Source organism: Manis javanica, chromosome 4 (assembly GCF_040802235.1).
Source record: "Manis javanica isolate MJ-LG chromosome 4, MJ_LKY, whole genome shotgun sequence".
Lineage (NCBI taxonomy): Eukaryota > Metazoa > Chordata > Mammalia > Pholidota > Manidae > Manis > Manis javanica.
Window position 1 is genome coordinate 32,668,064 of NC_133159.1, and position 20,943 is coordinate 32,689,006.

Consider the following 20,943-nt stretch of genomic DNA (forward strand, 5'->3'; position numbering starts at 1 on the left):
GACTCACAGAGTTGATCAAATAGAGCCTGAAAGCCAGAAATGACTCAGAGAGTTAATCAGATGAAGCCACAGGGTCCAAGAGTGACTCAGGAAATGTCCAGGGTCTCCCCAGATAAGAAAAACCAGAAGTACAGGCAAAGCGCAGCCCCTGTCCTCATTTCACCTATCAGAAAAGGCCTAGAGAGCTGACAGCCAGAGCTGACAGCCGTCAATCAAGGACTTGTCTGCCCTGCCAAAACCACATAAAAGAAGCCTCAGAATGAGCATCTGGGCCTCTTATCTTAGGCAGGCCCACTCTGTTACTCTATACAGAGTGTTTTAAAACTTACTTTGCTTTCTTGATTTTGGTTTCTAGTCTCACTACATCTGACTTCCCTGCAACACTGAGCCGAGTTCTTTCCTTCCTAACAAAAGCACCTTACCTGTGCTAATAATACAACAGAAAAACAGTAAATACGTGACCTCACTACACTTAATCAACAGTTACATACAGCCATTCCTACTCCCTTAGTAACAGTACTAAATTTGTCCATTTGTATTTTATTTTATGACTATGAATGAGGTACACAGGCAAACACTAAGCAGTGACCAGAAAGTGACTCTTTACAATTACAAGAAACCACAGACTCCAAAAGATGCACCTTCCACTAATTTAAGAGGAACAGTTGTGCCCATACACACCTTGAAGAGACAAAAGGTGTTTGGTGTTTTTTCTTTTTTTTAATGATTTCCTGGGTTAGAATCCAATTTAAGAAATAAGTCAAAAGTTACGAAAAGGCAGGAGGCTATGAAAACAAAGAAAACAAAGGTACAACACAGATCTGAGAAACAAGCATACACTCCACATACACTCCACTGTTAGAAAAGGAAAGATACAGCAAGCACTGTCAGAACCCAACCATACCCCCTCTGCACTCATGTCTACACTTTGAAAGCTGCTTGCTTTTACTAACATCTACAACTCTTCGCCTTAATGGGTTTTTGTAATTGAGGAGCAAGCTTTCGCTTTGTGCAGGGCAGGCCGGAAGTACAGAAAAGCTCATTATCTCTAGTAGCGTCATTCTATGAGGAGGAAGAACTGAAGGATAAATATCCCAGCTTGTTGCCCCACAGTTCTAACCTGCCTCCCAGAGTTCTCTTCTCTAGTGGGACTGAGCCCTGAGGTGATCACAGTGGTAACTGACTTGGTAACTGACTTGGCAATTGCCCACTTTCACAGAATCACCCCTCAAACTCCTTGGGCTCAATTTCTTGTCTAATTCTGGGGAATTAGGTATCTTTTCTTTTCTCAAATGGAATATCTCCTGGAACAGACAGGAAGTCTTTCTTTAACACAACAGTTCTCAAACTTTTTGTTTCAGGACATCTTTACACTATTAAAAGTTATTGAGGATCTTAAAGAGCTTTTATGCATGTGAGTTTTATCTATTGATATTTACCTATTAGAGGTTAAAACTGAGACAAAATTTTATTAACTCACTTAAAACCAACAATAACAAACACAGTGCATGTTAGCAAAAATAGTTTTGTACAAAAAATATAGTCTTCCGGGTAAGATTCCTCAAGGGAGGAACAACCTAAGACAGGCACAGTCGCAGGGGGGCCATCAGGTGAGAATTTGGGGATCAACAGAGGTGAGGCTCAGAACCTCACCCCCCCTGCTTTGAGAGAAATCTTCTGCATCCGTGGATGTTTTGCTGCTCTTGTCTAGCCTGGATTAATACTTAGTCCATAGGCACACACCTGATCATCTGATCATCTACATTTGCCCTCTTACAGCACTAAACTATGTTTTCTACCTTTATCTTGCATCTACCTACCACTTCAGCATTTTATTAAAAATAAAAATAATAATAATAATAGAGGGAGAAATGTGGGATCAACATATAAATCAAGTACAAAAATCAAACGAATATTCATATTTGACCTGATTGTTTATAGGTCATAATGCGTGATCAAAACCGAAAGTTTCTGTGATGAATGCCCTTGTACTGTTCACCATGTAAGAATATATTCACTATGTAAGAATTCGTTCACCATGTAAGAACTTGTTCATTATGCTTCAGAAGATTGGAGACTGACGAGAATTAGACTTGAGATGGATTAATGATTGTACATTGAGCATTGACCCCCCTATACTGAATTTTATTGTTGTTAACAACCATTTGATCAATAAATATGAGAGATCCCCTCTCAAAAAAAACATATATATATAGTCTCCAAAACAAAAAACACAGGGAGAAGAATGACATTATTTATTTTTTTTAAATTAGCTTTAATACTTGGCTAAATAAATAGAAGACTAGTGAATTCACATATCTGCCTCTGTATTCAATCTGTGGCAAAATCACAGGTTATGTAGCCTCTGGAAAATGTATGAGTAAAAAAAAGGCAAAAAACACCCTATTATTATGAACATAGTTTTGACCTCGTAGACCCCTGAAAGAATCTCACACACTGCTTTGGCATAACATGTCCTATAAAAAAAGAACAATACAAAATAACCAAGACATGATTTAAGGTTTTAAAAAAATGAATAGAGAAGATATGTTTATTCCTTTGGAATAGTATAACTGATTGTTGTCTTAAAAAAAAAAAAACCATGGGTAATATCCTGGCTTTAGTGCATCTGCATATCAATAGGTGTTTCCAAGGGGTGGAGAATATTAGTCCATCTATATATATCAATAGGTAATTACAAGGGCGTGCAAGGTTTCATCCAGACTGGAGAGGTTGCATGGAGCTCTCTTCGGCTGCAGCCTGGTCAAGAGAGAGACTGGACGACTGCTTGCAAGAATTAAACGGGTTTCTTAATTTCATTTCCCATTTTGACTGATTTTGGTTTCAAAGGTATTTGGCCCAGGGATTTTCCCCCATAGTTAACATGGCTATACTCTCAGGACCCTTATCTTTAGGGCAGTAACATAATTTATCATCCAAATGCCATTTTGAGAATGAATGGGGGAAATATTAATTATGCTGAGACAGCAACATTATGAATGTAATACCATCCCACCTTATCAATTTATCTTTACTGATTAAATAAGGGTTTCATAAGGAGAATATGGGTCTGTCTTGTTTACCACTATTCCCCTAACACTTAGATCTATGCTTAAAATGTAAAAGGTGTTCTCGCTCTTTTTCTCTTGTTAAGTAACTTTAAATAAAACTTTTACTCTGCTTCACTATTGTCCCTGCCCTTCCATTCTTTGTTGCAGTGGGGACAAGAACTGAGGAAAATACACAACACCCCCTGTAACTCCAGTGAAAGGAAATCCCGGGGCAAAATACCTCTAAAACTGAAGTCAGTCAAAGGGAGAAATAAAGTTTAAAACCTGTTTATTGCTTATAAACTGCAGTCTGGGGCCATCTCTTTCTGCTGGGCAGAAACAAGCAAGACTCTCTCTAACCTCTCGGGTTCAGATAAGTCCTCAGTTACCCAGGTAATTACTCACTGATATGGAGATGAATTTCTCTCCACCCAAGGAACACCTGTTGATACGCAGATGCACTAAAGCCAGGCGAGATATTCCGGAAATATTACAATTTTACCCACACCCCTCTAACATCTCCACAAGATAGTGTCACTGAAACAATCTCTCCTTCCTCTGTACACAGTAATATTTGTATCTTTCTTAAAATACTTCCTATACATACCTCACCCTCATGCTAGAATTTTGTGTCTTATGTCTTATACTTCTTGGTATAATCCACAACATCCTAGCAAAATGCCTGACACACACTATCTATGAAAGACCTGTCAAGTCAAACAGGTAAAATGACAGTATTACATACAATTATGGGCATATATTTAGAAACCTGATACCATGCTAATTTTCTAGAGAAGTTTCTTATTCATGCATATATCCCTAGCTCAGGCCATTATTTCACAAACTAGTCTACTCTGTGTCAGCACTGAAGGGTTCAGAACAAGTCACCCCAGAATGTGCCACTCTGACACGTGGATTATTTTGAACTAAAGGCAATCAAGACCCAGCCAACTCAGGAAAAGCTTTTTACCTACTCCTTAACTGCCTAAAAGAAACTAGAAAGGGGGCCTGTAACCAGGAAGAAAGTTATCATCAAAGATAACTTTTCTATCTGGGAGTCTTATGTGCAAGGCAGGACAAAAATTCATTTACCAAACATTTGCTTTCTTCACCTTCCTGTGAAGTGCCTTCCTCCCCTTTGAAACCCCAGACCCCTATCCTTTTCCTTATCCCAGGATGGTACGTAAGTGTCAACTGCCTGGCTGCCTTTGAGCCTCGATATTTGTGGGGCTCCCACAAGTATGTATATAATTATATTTGTTTTTCTCCTTTTAAACTTTTTATTGCAGGGGATCTCAGACAAGAACCTAGAAGAGTAGAGGTAAATATTTTTCTTCACCTACAGCATCTTCCTCTTGCAATGACTATTTTGTAAAGATCATCTGTAAAGATTAATTGTTCTGATTCCTTTCAACACTAAAGGCTATCAAATCAAAGTAACTTCCTTGATCCCATGCCTTTAAGGATTCCTACCCAAATCTTTGAAACTCATCGAAATGTCCACAATCTAGCCCAAGCTCTTTACTATAGTTGGGAGTCTTCAAATACATCTACCTGTTCTTCTTAGTTACTGTCAATCATGCATGCTGTTTTCCCCCAGTAGAACATCTTTACTATTTTCTATGCAAAAAAGTTATACTTCTACATCAAAATCTTAAGTTTCATTCCTCTTCTAGAAGCCTTCCCAGGGCTGCATTATCTATCTTGAGTCACTTTGGTTCTAACTGCTTCAGTTATATAAGATTAATTATTCAGTACTTGCTGTCATTTATAGTCATATTTATGTCACCATAGTATATACATATATTTAGGTTAAATGTAGAGGATTCTCTTTTAAAATCAAGAACCATTAGCTCACAACAAGGTATGCATATATAAATAGAAACCTGATTCAGTGTTGTAGTCTTTGGCACAGCAAATACTAGTGGCAGTACAGTGCAGTTGTAAACAGCACAGACTATTAAGGCAGACTACCTGGTTTCATAGCCCTGGCCTTGGTACTAATTATTGTCCTTCGTACCCTTCGACAACTTACTTTAACATCCATGCCTATCAGTTTTATCATTTAAGAGTCACCATAAAAATTACATGTGTTCATATACATAAAATACTCTAAAAAGCGTCTGGCATATAAATTCAGTATAATTATCCATTATTAATTATTATGCTGTTGTATTAGGTTGCTGTAACAAAATACCATGAACTGGGTGGCTTGTCAATAACAGAAATGTATTTCTCAAAGTTCTAGAGGCTGGAAGTCCAAAATCATGATGCCAGAAAGCACATTAGCTAGCTCTCTGGCCTATTCTTATAAGAGCACTAATACTACTCATGGGAGCTTCACTCTCCTCACCTTCCTGACCTAATTACCTCCCAAAGGCCAACATCCAAATACCATCACAATGGGGTTAGTGTTTTAACATATGAATTTGGGGGGAACACAAACATTCAGTCCAGAGTGGCTGTTAGGATGTCTATCCTCTTAACTTTACAATGGAAGATACACGAAGCTCAAAAAATCTAACATCTTTGACAAGAGTCATAAGAACAAGGAAACTGTAAAGCGAGAAGAGAAACACAGGACTTCTAGTCAAGGAACCTGCTCAATTCCCCATGCTAAACTTTATCCAACAATTTTTTAGGTCTTCAGGTCCATTTTATGATAAAGAAAACATGGTAACAAGATGAAAGAGATCATAAAAAGGAAAATGAAAGACATTTATATACTCAAAGATTAAGAAAAGAAGAAAGGAATACTGTAATGATCAAGACAGAACATGGGCTTATGTTCACTAAATGGAGGTGGCAGGGAGGTGGTCCAGAGGATTAAGAATATTAGGCTGGAGATAACCATCAGGCTTTATTTTCATTTTGGATAAGAAGATATTGTTACATGCATCTTTAAATCCCACTTCTCTTTAGTAGTTTAGAAAGCCTTTTCTATTCTATTACAAGCTCATCTCTCTTCAAACATATTTAAAGTGCTTTGATGTTTCACATAGAATTCTGATGTTTAACAACATGGACAAAGGAATAACAAATTTCAGAAAGTTAATAAAGAACTTCCAGGAATGTCAAGAAATTCACCATCTACATTTAAAAACCCTTTAAAAGTTTCAACTTATCAGTAATGTTTAGTTTTTCAGAAAACTTTAAATGTAAAATATCATATTTAGAACCATCACTATTTGACTGTCTTGGGCATTTCCTTAAATAAAACCCAATGGCTACTTAAAATATAAATTCTGTCCTAATAAAAGTACTACCTACCCCAAAATAAACCTCTAAATGAAAAATACAGACACATCAGTTTCACGGGCAGTAAATTGTATTTTGTAAAAACATTGTCTTTCAGAGTATGTTAAACAGTATCTGCCTCCCTGATTATATGCACTCTGCTTACAGTTTGTCTCTTTCTGTTGGTTCCTCTCCTACAATAGCAACGCATACACAGCTCAGGCCAAAATAAGGATCGATATTACCAACCAAGAGGCTCTAGTACTGAATATTTTAAGGAATTATTCTACAAAGGTAAATTGTTGATGCTTTTACATGCTTTTAACTTAAAAGCAGGATACATACAAAGATAAACAGTAGAAATACAGAAAATGTCCAGAAAAGGAGGGGGACTCTCAGAAATAGATTACTCTTAGAACTATGAAAAAAATGTATTAGAATAAAAGGCAAGCTTAATATCCAAAAGGAATGCACAGCTGTCAAACCAACTATCAATTCAAATTTCCAAAAATAATTCAAGCTCCAGAAACTTAAGAAGAAAACCAATGGTAGCCCTTCAAGATATACATCCTTAAGGGTAGATGTGTTTACTGCCTTATATTATAATAGTGTCTCCTTCTAGAGCAAAGGGCAGGCAGGTTATGCTGTTATAAAAAATTCAGTCTCCCTAAGCTCAGGACTGCTTGTAATCCAACTCAATGCCTATACAGCTATTCATCCTGCCTGTCTGCCTTGCCTCCATGGATCTGCGGAACGGGGAACTGATGTTGATATGCAGACACTGCTCTCTGCACCTTGAGCAATAAAGTCCTTTGTCTCTAACCTGCGCCAAAAAAGATATACATCCTTGCTGATGCTCTGGGTTAAACAATGCAGATTCTTCCCCCTTCTTTCAAATTCTGGCAATAGAAATGCAATGTTTTGTGCTCTACATTTTCATACAATTAAAGTCCACATGCAAAGAATGTTTTAAAAGGTAGAAAGACGCTGGAAGGAAGAACTGTGAGGCTTATTCCCTCTCAAACCACTGCATACATGGCTTATCAACATCTCGGTCTTAATCCTGTTATCTAGAATAATATACCACCAATACTAAACTATAACTTCTTAAACTTTGGCTTGTATAAAACAAAAAGTATGCTGGCCTAAGAGTTTACCTTTAATGCTATGTAGCTTGGTAACTAGAGTATGACTCCCTCTGTTGGCTCCATAGACCTGCCTGACTAAACCCCATTGCTGCTACATCTCATTAGGCTCACCAGATCCCAACCTAAACCCAGCTTAAAGTTTCTTACTTTTGAGGTTGGGAAGTTTTACCTCCCTACCAGAATAGGCACAGGACAAATTTTCTTGACCAAATGCTTAACCAGTTTCCTTCACTTTCATCTCATCCTTTTGTCCTGATTTGTTCTGTAAACATTTACTGATTCCTAATGATAAGCTATGAAAAACACTAATACTAGAGATGCAAATATATTTTTTCTGCCCTCAGGGGATCACAGCCCAACAAAGGAGACAAATGTACAAACAATTTCTACAAAGTATGAGAAATTCTATGCAAGAGCTCTTAAAAATTATTTAAGAATACAAATGAAAATTGAGGAGAGCCTTCACAATACAGTTCACATTTAAAATGGGTCTTGGGGAATAGTAGGTTAGGATAGTATGTGTGTTTTAATTGAGATGCTGGAAATAGTGAAAAAAGCTGAAAGACAAAGTTATTGTCTGATGACAGCCAAAATGTTGACTTAAAATATGTTACAATAAATAAGGTCAACTAGAGCTCCTCTTTCTTTTATTCTTGCAAATTAATATTCACCAAGAATTCACAAATAAAAATTATCTCAACACACACACACACACTTAGAATTTTTGTTTACAAAATAATTATTAGATAGTTGGAAGCAGGAAAAAGCACTGTGAGGACAATCAGGAAAATGCAATGTAATCAGACTAGTTATTTACAATGAAAAGGAATAGTTTTGTTATATAAAACCTTTCTTCAATGTTGTAGATGCAGAGGAAAGAGTACCAAATTAAAACTTAAGAGATCTGGATTCAAGTCTCAGACAACACCTATGCTCTAATTCCAAAAACAAGAAAACTTTTTACTTAATTCCTACACTGCCCAGATCACTCAGAGATGTAAAGATCAAATATGAGTCTGACAGTGCTTTGAAAAAATAGATGTCCTAGTTTTATACAAATAAAATATTACATTCACTGCGGTTACACTTGCTGCATTGGAAATGAACTTTTAAAGTCTGTTTTTCTGACATAATAACCCTGTATAATAAATTTGTGATAAAGAGCTTTTTACCCGTTCTACAGATCGTGCTCTCTTCTTTGGCCGAGTAGGTAGGGCATCTTCCTTCGGATTGGTGTCTATTGCCCAATAGGACCCCTAAAGGTAAAGAAATAAATTACATTAACAGTGTATTACACAAACTCTGTAACATTAAAATGGATTTTTACAATCCTCTGCTCCAAAACGAACAGTTTGCGTATGCAACGATAGAAAAGTAACATGGGAAGAAATACTAGCCTTGAAGTGAGAAAAGTAAAGTTTATGAGAATAAAAGTCCATTGACAGCTAGATCATTAAGAGAAAAAAATCACAATCTGAAGAAACCACATCCAAAAATTTCTGCCACTGACAAATTAAAAAAGACAAATGGTCAACTGAACAGATTTTAAAATACATACTAATTCTTAATTGAACACATATGATAATTACAACACAATATGACATTCTAATCTGATAGAATTTTATGTATAGCTATTATAGTTTCTGCATCCTGGGACCTCACAGATCCAAATGATAAGTGAAACAATTTATAAAGACAAACTGCTTGAACACATTTTACATATTAAGTGCATCCTAGGAAGCAATACTCTGCACATCAATCTTTTGTTGCTTGTTCTGTCATAATTTATTTTAATTAGCTCCTCTCTTTCTGATAAAAATTCACATACTACTCATTCGAAAATACATACTGACCACCTACTGTGTTCCAGGCACTCAGAATTGTGACTGCCTGAGTATTTCAAAAAATACTCTGAAAAGCTTAGATTATATAAGTGTATAAATTATATAGATGAGGAGACAAATGCTCAGAACAATAAAAGTGCTTTGCTCAACCAAGGATATGAGAGTCAGGACCAGAATCAAGGTCTTGACTCTCATAGGTCCTTTCTCTCTCAGTTGTTAAATACTGTATAAAATTTCTCTCTCCTCTCTCTCTCTCTCTCTCTCTCTTTCTCTGAGGGAAAGAAAGGGAGTAAAAAAGTTAAAGGAGGGAGGGAGGGAGACGTGCATTTTAGAAACAAAATAAAATGCATGTCCTAGTTTTTACAATGAATCCCAGTGATAGTATTCAAGTTCTTTGCCTTTATTATTTCATTAATCAATCTTTCTTGGCTGCTTTTCCAGAGAATATTTGGCAATGAGGGGAAATACAGCTCTCATCTATCAATCCTCACACTTTGTGCCCAATGTGTATTATCTGCTTATAGTTCCTTAAACACACCACATTATTTCATGCATCTGTGCCTGTCCTACATGCTGATCTCATTATCTATAATATCCTCCTTCCACTGACAAGCTCATACTACCTTCAAAATTTAGCTCGGATGTTATGTAAATGAATCCTCTGATTCTCCTATCATATTAAAAAATTTATCACCCTCTCCCTCTGCAAGATCTCTATACCTTTTATACATTGCGACCATTGACTGCATATAATATTACTATTTTACTTACAGGTCTGTATCCTGTCTAGGCTGTAAGTTCCTTAAGGCCAGAAATTCATTTGTATATCCATGGTGCCAGGCACAATGTCAGACACAGCAAGTATTCAAAATCATTTGTTGAAATGGGAACAATGAAAGTGGTTGAACAAACTGTGCCCAGAATGTCAGAGCATAGCGTATGATACAAAGCCTTCCCAGATCCTGGTCTGTGCAGGTTCCTGGACTAAGTACTCATTTTCAAGGTGGTCACTACATTTCAGCTAATGAGCCTACCAGACCTGATGTAAACTTGGAAAGAATGATGTAAATATAGATGCTACACAAATTAAGTACTAAAAATGAAAACAATGATTTCATGAGTTGGTACAGTTAGCAAGTTTCGAAATAAAGTAGGATAAAGTTTTGCACTCAGTTATAATAGTTGAAAATAAAGCAGGAAGACAAATACCAAAACTCTGGACAATAGTGTAAAAACCACTGTTCATGGAAATGATAAATTCCAGTGTTTTGTTTTAATGTGTATTAATGTGGGGGAAAATCATTCACAGTCCAAACTTAAGACTGATTTCTTATTTAACATTTGAATACAACTATATAAAAACAAATACCCACCTCCTCTTCTATGCAAAATATGACTGGTTGTGGCTTGTCATTTTTTCATGTAACATTATCCATTATGTCCTCACAAAAAGCTGAATGCCCAAATAAAAACACTAACAGTTGAAATGTTTCACAAAGCTATAAGATCATCCACCTAATGGCTCTCGCTCCCTATTATCTGAGTTTCATCTGTGAATTCACAAGTTTGGATTAAATGACCTTAAAGTTTCCCTTCACAAATCAAAACCACAAGATACCACTTCACACCTATTAGGATATCTATTATAAAAAATAATAATGATAAAACAGCAAGTGTTGGTGAAGATGTGGAGACACTGGAACCTGTGCATCACTACTGGAAATGTAAAATGGTTACAGCCACTGAAGAAAATGGCACAGCCACTGTGGAAAACAGTATGGCAGTTTGTCTAAAACTTAAATATGGAATTACCATATGACCCATCAATTTCACTTCTAGGCATATACACAGAAGCATAAAAAGCAGGGACTTGAACAGGTATTTGCACACATGCTCACAGCAGCATTATTCACAGTAGCAAAACATGAAAGCAAGCAAAGCATCCATCAATGGATGAATAAATAAAAGTGGTGTAATGTATATGTGTGTGTGTGTGTACACACACACACACACACACACACACACACACACACACACACACACAATGAGTACCACTCAGTTTTAAAAAAGAAATTCTGACCTATGTATAACATGAGTAAGCCTTGATGACATGTTAAGTGAAATTAGTCAGTCACAAAAAGACAAATACTGCATGATTCCATTTACATTAAGTACCCATAGTAGTCAAAATCAGAGAAAGTAGAATAGTGGTTGCCGGAGGCTAGGGGGAGGAGGGATGAGGAATTACAATGAGTACAGTCTGGGAAGGGGCAAAAACTTCCGGAGATGGATGCTGGGGATGGCTGCACGATGTTAATGTACTTAATGCCACTGAACTATACACATAAAAAATAGTTAAACTACTTTCTGTTTTCTATTTTCATTTTCTATTTTATTGTTTTCCACTCTTTGTATTTCCATTCTTCTACTTTCTTTGGATTTAATTTGCTCTTATTTTTCTACCTACTAAGATACATGCTTAGGTAATTGATTTCAGACTCTTCTGATTTTTCTAACTAAAGTATTTAAAACTATAAGCTTCCTTCTAAATGCTACAGTAGCTATATGTCAAACATTTTGATATATTCTGACCACATCATTCAGTTCAAAATACTTTCTGCTACTCCTGATTTCTTCTTTGACCCAGAGGCACTTTAGAAATTTATTATTTAATTTCTAAACATTTCAGGCTTTTGAAATATCCTTTTGTTACTGATTCCTAATTTAATTTTACTAGTCAGAAAACATACTTTTTAAAGATTTTATCCTTTAGAGATCTACTGAAACTTGTTTTCTGACCCGTAAATGGTCTATCTTGATGAACATTCCCTGCATCTTTGGAAAACAATGTATATTCTGCAGTTGATGGGTATAGTGTTCAGATCCTTAATTACTTTTTTGTGTAGTTGTTCTATTATTTGCTGAGAGAAGCATATTAAAATCTCCTGCAATGACTATGGATTTCTCCATTTTTCTTTTTAGTTCTGAGTTTTCTATTTTTTTTAAGCTGTTTTTGGGCACAGTCATAATTTTTAGATATTCCTGATTGATCACTCTTTTATTCCACTGTCTGCAATATGCTGTCTAAAGGCATTCAGTGAATTATTTAGTTATTATACTTTTCATCTCTGCAGTTTTCATTTGATTTTTCTTATAGTTGCTATCTCTGTACTGAAATTCCCTATCTGTTCACTCATTATTTGAATATAATTTTAAGTCTTTCAACATATTTATAGTGGCTGTTTTGAATACTGTGCCTGCTAAATCCTCTATCTGGGCCATTTGTTCCACCTAGTTTAGGAGTTGAAGTAACTCCAACCCTTATCTTAGCCATACCACACAGTCTCTTTCACTTCCTACATGCTAGGCAAGCTGCCCGTGAAGTTTTCCCTGAGTAATGCAATGCACCATGCTGAATTCCAACAGAAGTACTACAATATTTAGAGGGTCATGTGGTTTCCTGATGAGAACATCTATTAACCCACAGACCTGGCTGAATTCAAATGCCATATCTGGTTCAGTGATCTTGGACAAGTTACCAAACCTTTGATCCATTTTCCTCATATCCATTTTATAGAATTATTAAGACAATAGCCCTAAGCATATACCAGGAAAACTGGTCATTACTAACATCTGTGTCAAATGGACATTTCTTATTTATAGTTAAGTCATTTTACAAATAATTTACAGGATAAATAAAAAGACAGCAGGAAACAATGTAAGATATATTTTAGTAAGAATTTAAACACAGCAAACCCAAATTTTATAACACAAACCATATTTAATATATTCAAACTTTCCTGGCATTGAAGGTGTGTGTATACACACACACACACATATACACCAAAATGGTCAAAATATTTTTAATGAAAATGACTATCAACGGTCATCATGAAGCTAAAAGACATCTATCTTGTAAATACTGATTTTGGATTTTCAATCTTTAAAATGTTCTACTTTACTATTACTTCTGGTTCTTATAAAAGGCAATACTGCTTTCAGATTTCAAATACATATTTTAATGAAGTATATATTTTCTGAAATATATATTTTTAATGAATTTAATATATATATTAAGTAGATTCTACCATATTATTACTTCTAGTTCTTCTTGTACTTACATTTTCAAAATGAAACACTTTTGAAATTTTTGATGGCTCAGAATTTTGTTGAAGGTGATCATTTCTGCTTCATAGTTACAAAAAAAACAGTTCATAGTGGGTTTACAAACATCAAAGAGAATGATGAATCCAATTAACTTTTTCATTTCCATATCATCTATTTGCTTCAAGCACTCTGAACACACATCAGACATCAGGATTTGTCCATTTAGGAACCATATCAAGTGAATTTTGGTGCCAAACATCATAAAAAATTAAAAATACTGTCACATGACTTTCTAGAAAAATGGGATGATTCAGATTCTAATCTCAATATTGCACGATGAAGACCTTCCTGTTGAATGACTTAAGTGGATGAGAACAGCATGTATTTTTTTGTCCTTAGAAATATATTATTGACTCGGTATTTCTTGGGTTTAGAAAAATTAATCAGGATATCATCAACTTAATTTCATCACCAAAATTGGAGTTTAGAGTGTTGCTGTCTGTCTTAGTGGTCATTTTCTGATTCTACTGATAAGAGTAAACCATTTTCTTCTGTCAATTTTCATCCCTTTGTCATGATGGGCAGAAAAGAAATCTAAACTTCCAACTATGGTCAGTGAAAGCTAAAAGAAAAAAAAGACTTAAGATCTACAGACTTTAATTGTACTTTCTTGAAAGATGTGATACTTTGAGCAACAAATAAGGTAACTGAAGGATTACAGTGATAATTTCATTACTACTTCATCACTCTAGGTCATTCAATCGTTCTTTCGTATACTTGTTCTTTTATCTTTTAGTCTTTTGGCATGATGGAGAAAACTTGACGAGAATGATGAAATCTTTTCAAGATTTAGGAAAGTAAGATCACTAAGATACCATAATGCATGTCAGATTTTATAAAAGAATCACATATGGTAATTGCAGGATAGAGCTTTTTCCTTTTAATATACAAATTTTCTTTATGTTCTTTGGAGACTTTTAAGAACAAATAAAAACCATAAAATAATCACCTTTACAAATGAGAACTGCTCAAAATAGACACTCAAAATCTAAATTGGGTCCAATGGACCCTGATGGTATACTGAAGGTTAAATAAAATGTATTAAATATTCCCTCCTCCCATATTTGACAACATATTGTTTTGTACTAATCTTCTAATACTTCTTTTTAACTCATTATAATTTCTATCAAAGAGCAAGTACACAAATATTTCACAAATCTTAAGAGCCAAAAAGGACCTTTAAAATAATGGATTACAACTTTTATTTAATTACTAAAGAGAGTTATATGTAGAGAAGTTAAATAATTTGGCTAATTCTAAATGTTTATCATGTAACATTTGCTGAATTCCTTATTTGCATGAAAAAAGACAAATAAAAGGTAAATAATAACAGCCAAAATATTTTTAGTGAAACTTATTATCAAAAAGAAAATTCAAGAACCACATGATACACCTGGATATAACCTGAAGAGTACCTAAGCCACCACTAGGAAAATGATACCTATTGAAACACTCAAAAATGCCTAAACTTCTCAAACTCTGGATAGATAGCAGAAAGGTAAACAACCCTTCCCTCCATGACAGTTCACTCAGGATTAACGATGTGCTAGTCACAACGCGAGCACTAGAAATACAAATAAAAAAATAAGTCTCAGTCTCAAGGGTGGTAAGGGAGACATAAAAGATAACTGCACGTTAACTCTTACAATCCTCACTCAAAAGTCACTTTCTCAATGAGTTTACCTTGCTTATCACTCTTTTGGAATCCACACCTCAATCCACTTTATCCTACTCTATATTTTTCTACAGCATTTGTAATTATCTAACATTCTTTATAATTTATGTTTATTGTCATTCTCCCATAAAGTTCTAAGTTCCTCAAGGGCATGGCTTTTTCTGTTCTCTTTGCTGATATATTCCAAATGCCTAGAACAGTGACTAGCACATAAAAGGCAAATGAATAATCACCATACAGTGTGCTAAGACAAGTGAACTGAAACTATGAGGATGATCATACTCTTATGTGACTGAGGAAGGGAATAAAAACACTTTAGATAGAAAAAATAGCTCATACTCAATAAGCATGTTTAACCTGGTGTTTTATGGACTCCCAGGAGGGTCTATGGACAAGACTCAGAGGCTCCATCAACTTGCACATGCAGAAAATGCTGAAATTCAGCATTTCCTTCCATTATGAACATATGAAATTCAACATTTCATTCCATTAGGAATTAACCACAATATTAGCTGTACCTAAAAATCAGTTCACCCACCATCACAATAGTAGTTTTTGTCTCAAAATGTCAGCATTACTACTCATTACTTATCCCTACTTTTGTTTTTAGGATGTTACCATATTCAAGTGCGTTGCCTAATGTTACACAAAGCATATAGACTATCATAAATTTGTTATAATAGTTTTATAACTACCTTCATATAACTGCTTATCTTTATAATCACCTATATTCTGGTTTATGCCTTTCAAATATTTTATTCTGAGACAGCAGGAGATAAGGCCAGAAAGATTGGCTACACCCAGGACAAATCTAACTAAGGATACTAGATGTAGGGTATGAGCAAATGAAAACTCTTCACAATTGTTTTCATTAATGGAGAGCATTCCACATGAAATGGAATCACCACATTAATAAACCTTAGTAGATACTAAATGTAATATATTGAGCATTTTCAAAGTGCATTACTAAGTAATAGGGAACCTGGGAGTACAGAAAAATATAAGAAAGGAAAATTTTTTACAATGTAAATATATTATTCTGAGACAGGTTCCCAAAGTTTCAACAGAACTGCCAAAGAGAGCCATAGCAAACAGAGAATTCGGGTGCTAAAGTTACAGACATATGAGAGACAATAAGACATGGAATCTATTTATTTGACAGGTTAAAAAGGGACATGGTAAGAAATGAGTCCAGACAGCTAAAAAGAATTTTAAAATTCTTATCTTTTTCCCTCACTTGAATGCTATTTATTTCCCTCAATATTTTAGGTGATTGAGTTTTCTTATACTTAGTAATTCATACATCCTACAAGTTCACTAAAAATGTATTATTATTATTATAGGAATTAAAGATGGTGGGGTCAGAGATAAGACACAGGATTCCTCCGAAAACCACATATAATCAGAAAATAATAATTAATACAACTAATCCTGAGAGAGCAACAGGAAAGAGGACTGCACCAGACTGCATATACCTGAAGAAAAGAGCAGACCTCACGGAACACAGTAACATACCAAAGCGGTGGCACAGTGGGACCCAGGCCCTTCCCCCACCCCAGCTCATGGGTGGGAGGAAAAAAAACTGAGCAGGGAGTGAGTGGAGGCCTGGGACTGCTGAATACCTAACTCCGGAGATGTGCTCTGGGAGCACAAACCTACATTTCATGGTATTCTTGTGATTACGGGGTTGGGAAGCTAAGACAGACAGAATTCCTGGACAGACTGAGATTCTAGCCGCTTGTGGAAAGGAGACACCCATATCCGGCTGCTCTGGGACAGAAGCTTATACCTGTGTGCTCGGCGCACTGGTTCAGGCAGTGGAGACAGGCATAGCAGCCAGGAAGCAAGAAAGAGCTCTTTCCTCCCCTCAGACACCAATACCACTCCCTTGTGACCCCAACACTGCTTCAGGGACTGAGCAGCTCCAGCGACTAGAGCTTCTGGACACTAGAGGGCGCCATATACAAATATGAAATGCCACAGGAACCTGGTACAGAGTAAAATATAACCCCTGAGAAAGATGACGTGGACCTCATGACTCTTCCTGAAAAGGACTTCAAAATAAAAATCATTAACATGCTCACGGAGGCATGGAAAGAGATTCAAGAACTAAGGATTGAATTCCAGTCAGAGATCCAATCGTTGAAGACCATAATGGAGGGTATTAAAAGCAGATTGGATACAGTGGAGAAGACGATAAAAGAAATAGAAACTAGAGAAGAGGAATACAAAGAAGCTGAGGCACAGAGAGAAAAAAAGGATCTCTAAGAATGAAAGAATATTCAGAGAATTGTGTGACCAATCCAAACGGAACAACATTTACATTATAGGGGTACCAGAAGAAGAAGTGACAGTAAGGGATAGAAAGTGTCTTTGAAGAGTTAATTGCTGAAAACTTCCCCACTCTGGAGAAGGAAATAGTCTCTCAGGCCATGGAGGTGCACAGATCTCCCAACACAAGGGACCCAAGGAAGACAACACCAAGACATACAGTAACTAAAATGGCAAAGATCAAGGATAAGGACAGACTGTTGAAAGTAGCCAGAGAGAGAAATAAGATTACATACAAAGGAAAGCCCATTAGGCTAAAATCAGACTTCTCAGCAGAAACCTTACAGGCCAGAAGGGAGTGGCAGGATGTATTTAATGCAATGAAGCAGTAGGGCCTGGAACCAAGATTACTTTATCCGACAAGACTTTCATTTACATTTGAAGGAGGGATTAACCAATTTCCAGACAAGCAAAAGCTGAGAGAATTTATCTCCCACAAACCAGCTCTACAGTCTATTTTGGTGGGACTGCTATAGATGGAAGTATTCCTAAGGTTTAACAGCTGTCACCAGAGGTAATAAAACCACAGTAAGGAAAGTAGAACAGCTAATTATTAAGCAAATGCAAAATTAAATCAACTATCTCCAAAGTCAATCAAGTGATAGACAAAGAGTACAGAATATGATACCTAATATATAAAGAATGGAGGAGGAAGAAAAAGGAGATGAAGAAAAGAACCCTTAGATTGTGTTTGTAACAGCATAATGAGTGAGGTAAGTTAGACTCTTAGATACTAAGGAAGTTAACCTTGAACCTTTGGTAACCACGAATCTAAAGTCTGCAATGGCAATAAGTACATACCTGTCGATAATCACCCTAAATGTAAATGGACTGAATGCACCAATCAAAAGACACAGAAGCACTGAATGGATAAAAAAACAAGACTATCTATATGCTGCCTACAAGAGACTCACTTTAAACCCAAAGACATACACAGACTAAAAGTGAAGGAATGGAAAAAGATATTTTATGCAACTAATAGAAAAAAGCAGGATTTGCAGTAGTTGTATCAGACAAAATAGACTTCAAAACAAAGAAAGTCACAAGAGACAAAGGACATTACATAATGATTAAGGGGTCAATCCAACAAGAAGATATAACAATTATAAATATCTATGTGCCTAACACAGTAGCACCTACATATGTGAAACAAATACTAACTGAATTAAAAGGAGAAATAGAACGCAATGCATTCATTCTAGGAGACTTCAACACTTCACTCACTCTGAAGGACAGATCAACCAGACAGAAAATAAGTAAGGACACCGAGACACTGAACAACACATTAGAACAGATGGATCTAACAGACATCTACAGAACTCTACACGCAAAAGCAGCTGAATACACATTCTTCTCAAGTGCACATGGAATATTTTCAAGAATAGATCAGAGACTAGGCCACAAAAAGAGCCTCAGTAAATTCAAAAAGATTGAAATTGTACCAAACAGTTTCTCAGACCACAAAGGTATGAAACTAGAAATTATGGAAAAAAAATGAAAAATCCCACAAACACATGGAGACTTCACAACATGCTCCTAAATAACCAATGGATCAGTGACCAAATAAAAACAGAGATCAAGCAATATATGGGGACAAATGACAACAATAATTCAACACCAGAAAATCTGTGGGACGTAGCCAATGCCATGGTAAGAGGAGAGTATATTGCAGTACAGGCCTACCTCAGGAAAGAAGAACAATCCCATATAAGCAGTCTAAACTCACAATTAATGAAACTAGAAAAAGAAGAACAAATGAGGCCCAAAGTCAGTAGCAGGAGGGACATAATAAAGATTAGAGCAGAAATAAATGAAATTGAGAAGAATAAAACAATAGAAAGAGTCAATGAAAGCAAGGGCTGGTTCTTTGAGAAAATAAACAAAATAACCCCCTAGCCAGACTTATCAAGAAAAAAGAGAGTCTACACACATAAACAGAATCAGAAATGAGAAAGGTAAAATCACTATGGACACCACAGAAATACAAAGAATTATTAGAGAATACTATGAAAAATTATATGCTAACAAATTGGATAACCTAGAAGAAATGGACAACTTTCTAGAAAAATACTGCCTTCCAAGGTTAACCAAGGAAGAAATAGAAAATCTGAACAGACCAATTACCAGCAACTAAATCGAACTGGTAATCAAAAAACTACCTAAGAACAAAACGCCTGGACCAGATGGCTTCACTACTGAATTTTATCAAACATTTAGTGAAGACCTAATACCCATACTCCTTAAAGTTTTCCAAAGAGTAAAAGAACAAGGAATACTTTCAAAGTCATTCCATGAGGACAGCATCACTCTAATACCAAACCAGGCAAAGACACCACAAAAAAAGAAAATTACAGAACATAGATGCAAAAATACCCAACAAAATATTAGCAAACTGAATTCAAAAATACATCAAAAAGATCATCCATCATGATCAAGTAGGATTTTTTCCAGGGATGCAAGGATGGTACAACATTTGAAAATCCATCAACATTATTCACCACATCAACAAAAAGAAAGACAAAAACCACAAGATCATCTCCATAGGTGTTGTAAAAGCATTTGACAAAATTCAACATCCATTCATGATGTTGAATGGGTATACAGGGCAAGTACCTCAACATAATAAAGGCCATATATGACAGACCCACAGCCAACATCATACTTAACAGCGAGAAGCTGAAAGCTCTCCTTTAAGATCGGGAACAAGACAAGGATGCCCACTCTCCTCATTCCTATTCAACATAGTACTGGAGGTCCTAGCCACAGCAATCAGACAACACAAAGAAATAAAAGGCATCCTGATTTGCAAGGAAGAAGTCAAATTGTCCCTGTCTGCAGATGACATGACATTGTACATAAATATCCTTAAAGAATCCACTCCAAAACTACTAGATCTAATATCTGAATTCAGCACAGTTGCAGGATACAAAATTAATACACAGAAATCTGTTGCATTCCTATACACTAACAATGAACTAGCAGAAAGAGAAATCAGGAAAACAATTCCATTCACGGTTGCATCAAAAAGAATAAAATACCTAGGAATAAACCTAACCAAGGAAGTGAAAGCCCTATATCCTGAAAACTACAAGACACTCTTAAGAGAAATTAAAGAAGATACCAATAAATAGAAACTGATTCCGTGCTCATGGATAGGAAGAATTAATATTGTCAAAATGGCCATCCCGCCTAAAGCAATCTACAGATTCAATGCAATTCCTATCAAAATACCAACAGCATTCTTCAACGAACTAGAGAAAATCGTTCTAAAATTCATATGGAACCACAAAAGACCTTTAACAGCCAAAGCAATTCTGAGAAGAATAAAGCTGGGGGCATTATGCTCCCCAACTTTAAGCTCTACTACAAAGCCACAGTAATCAAGACAATTTGGTACTGGTACAAGAATAGAACCATAGACCAATGAACAGACTAGAGATGCCTGATATAAACCCAACTATATATGGTCAATTAATATACGATAAAGGAGT

The 20,943-nt window shown here is 35.8% G+C and overlaps 1 protein-coding gene across 5 annotated transcripts in view; it reads right to left on the minus strand.

The window, feature by feature from the left end:
* FOXJ3 (forkhead box J3) overlaps positions 1 to 20,943 on the minus strand; it is a 151,624-nt gene that overhangs the window by 50,696 nt on the left and 79,985 nt on the right. For all 5 annotated transcript variants that reach the window (XM_073233755.1, XM_037002286.2, XM_073233754.1 and 2 more), the window contains one exon: positions 8,608 to 8,691. In XM_073233755.1, the coding sequence (XP_073089856.1) occupies positions 8,608 to 8,691 (84 nt within the window). The remainder of the gene's footprint in view (positions 1 to 8,607; positions 8,692 to 20,943) is intronic.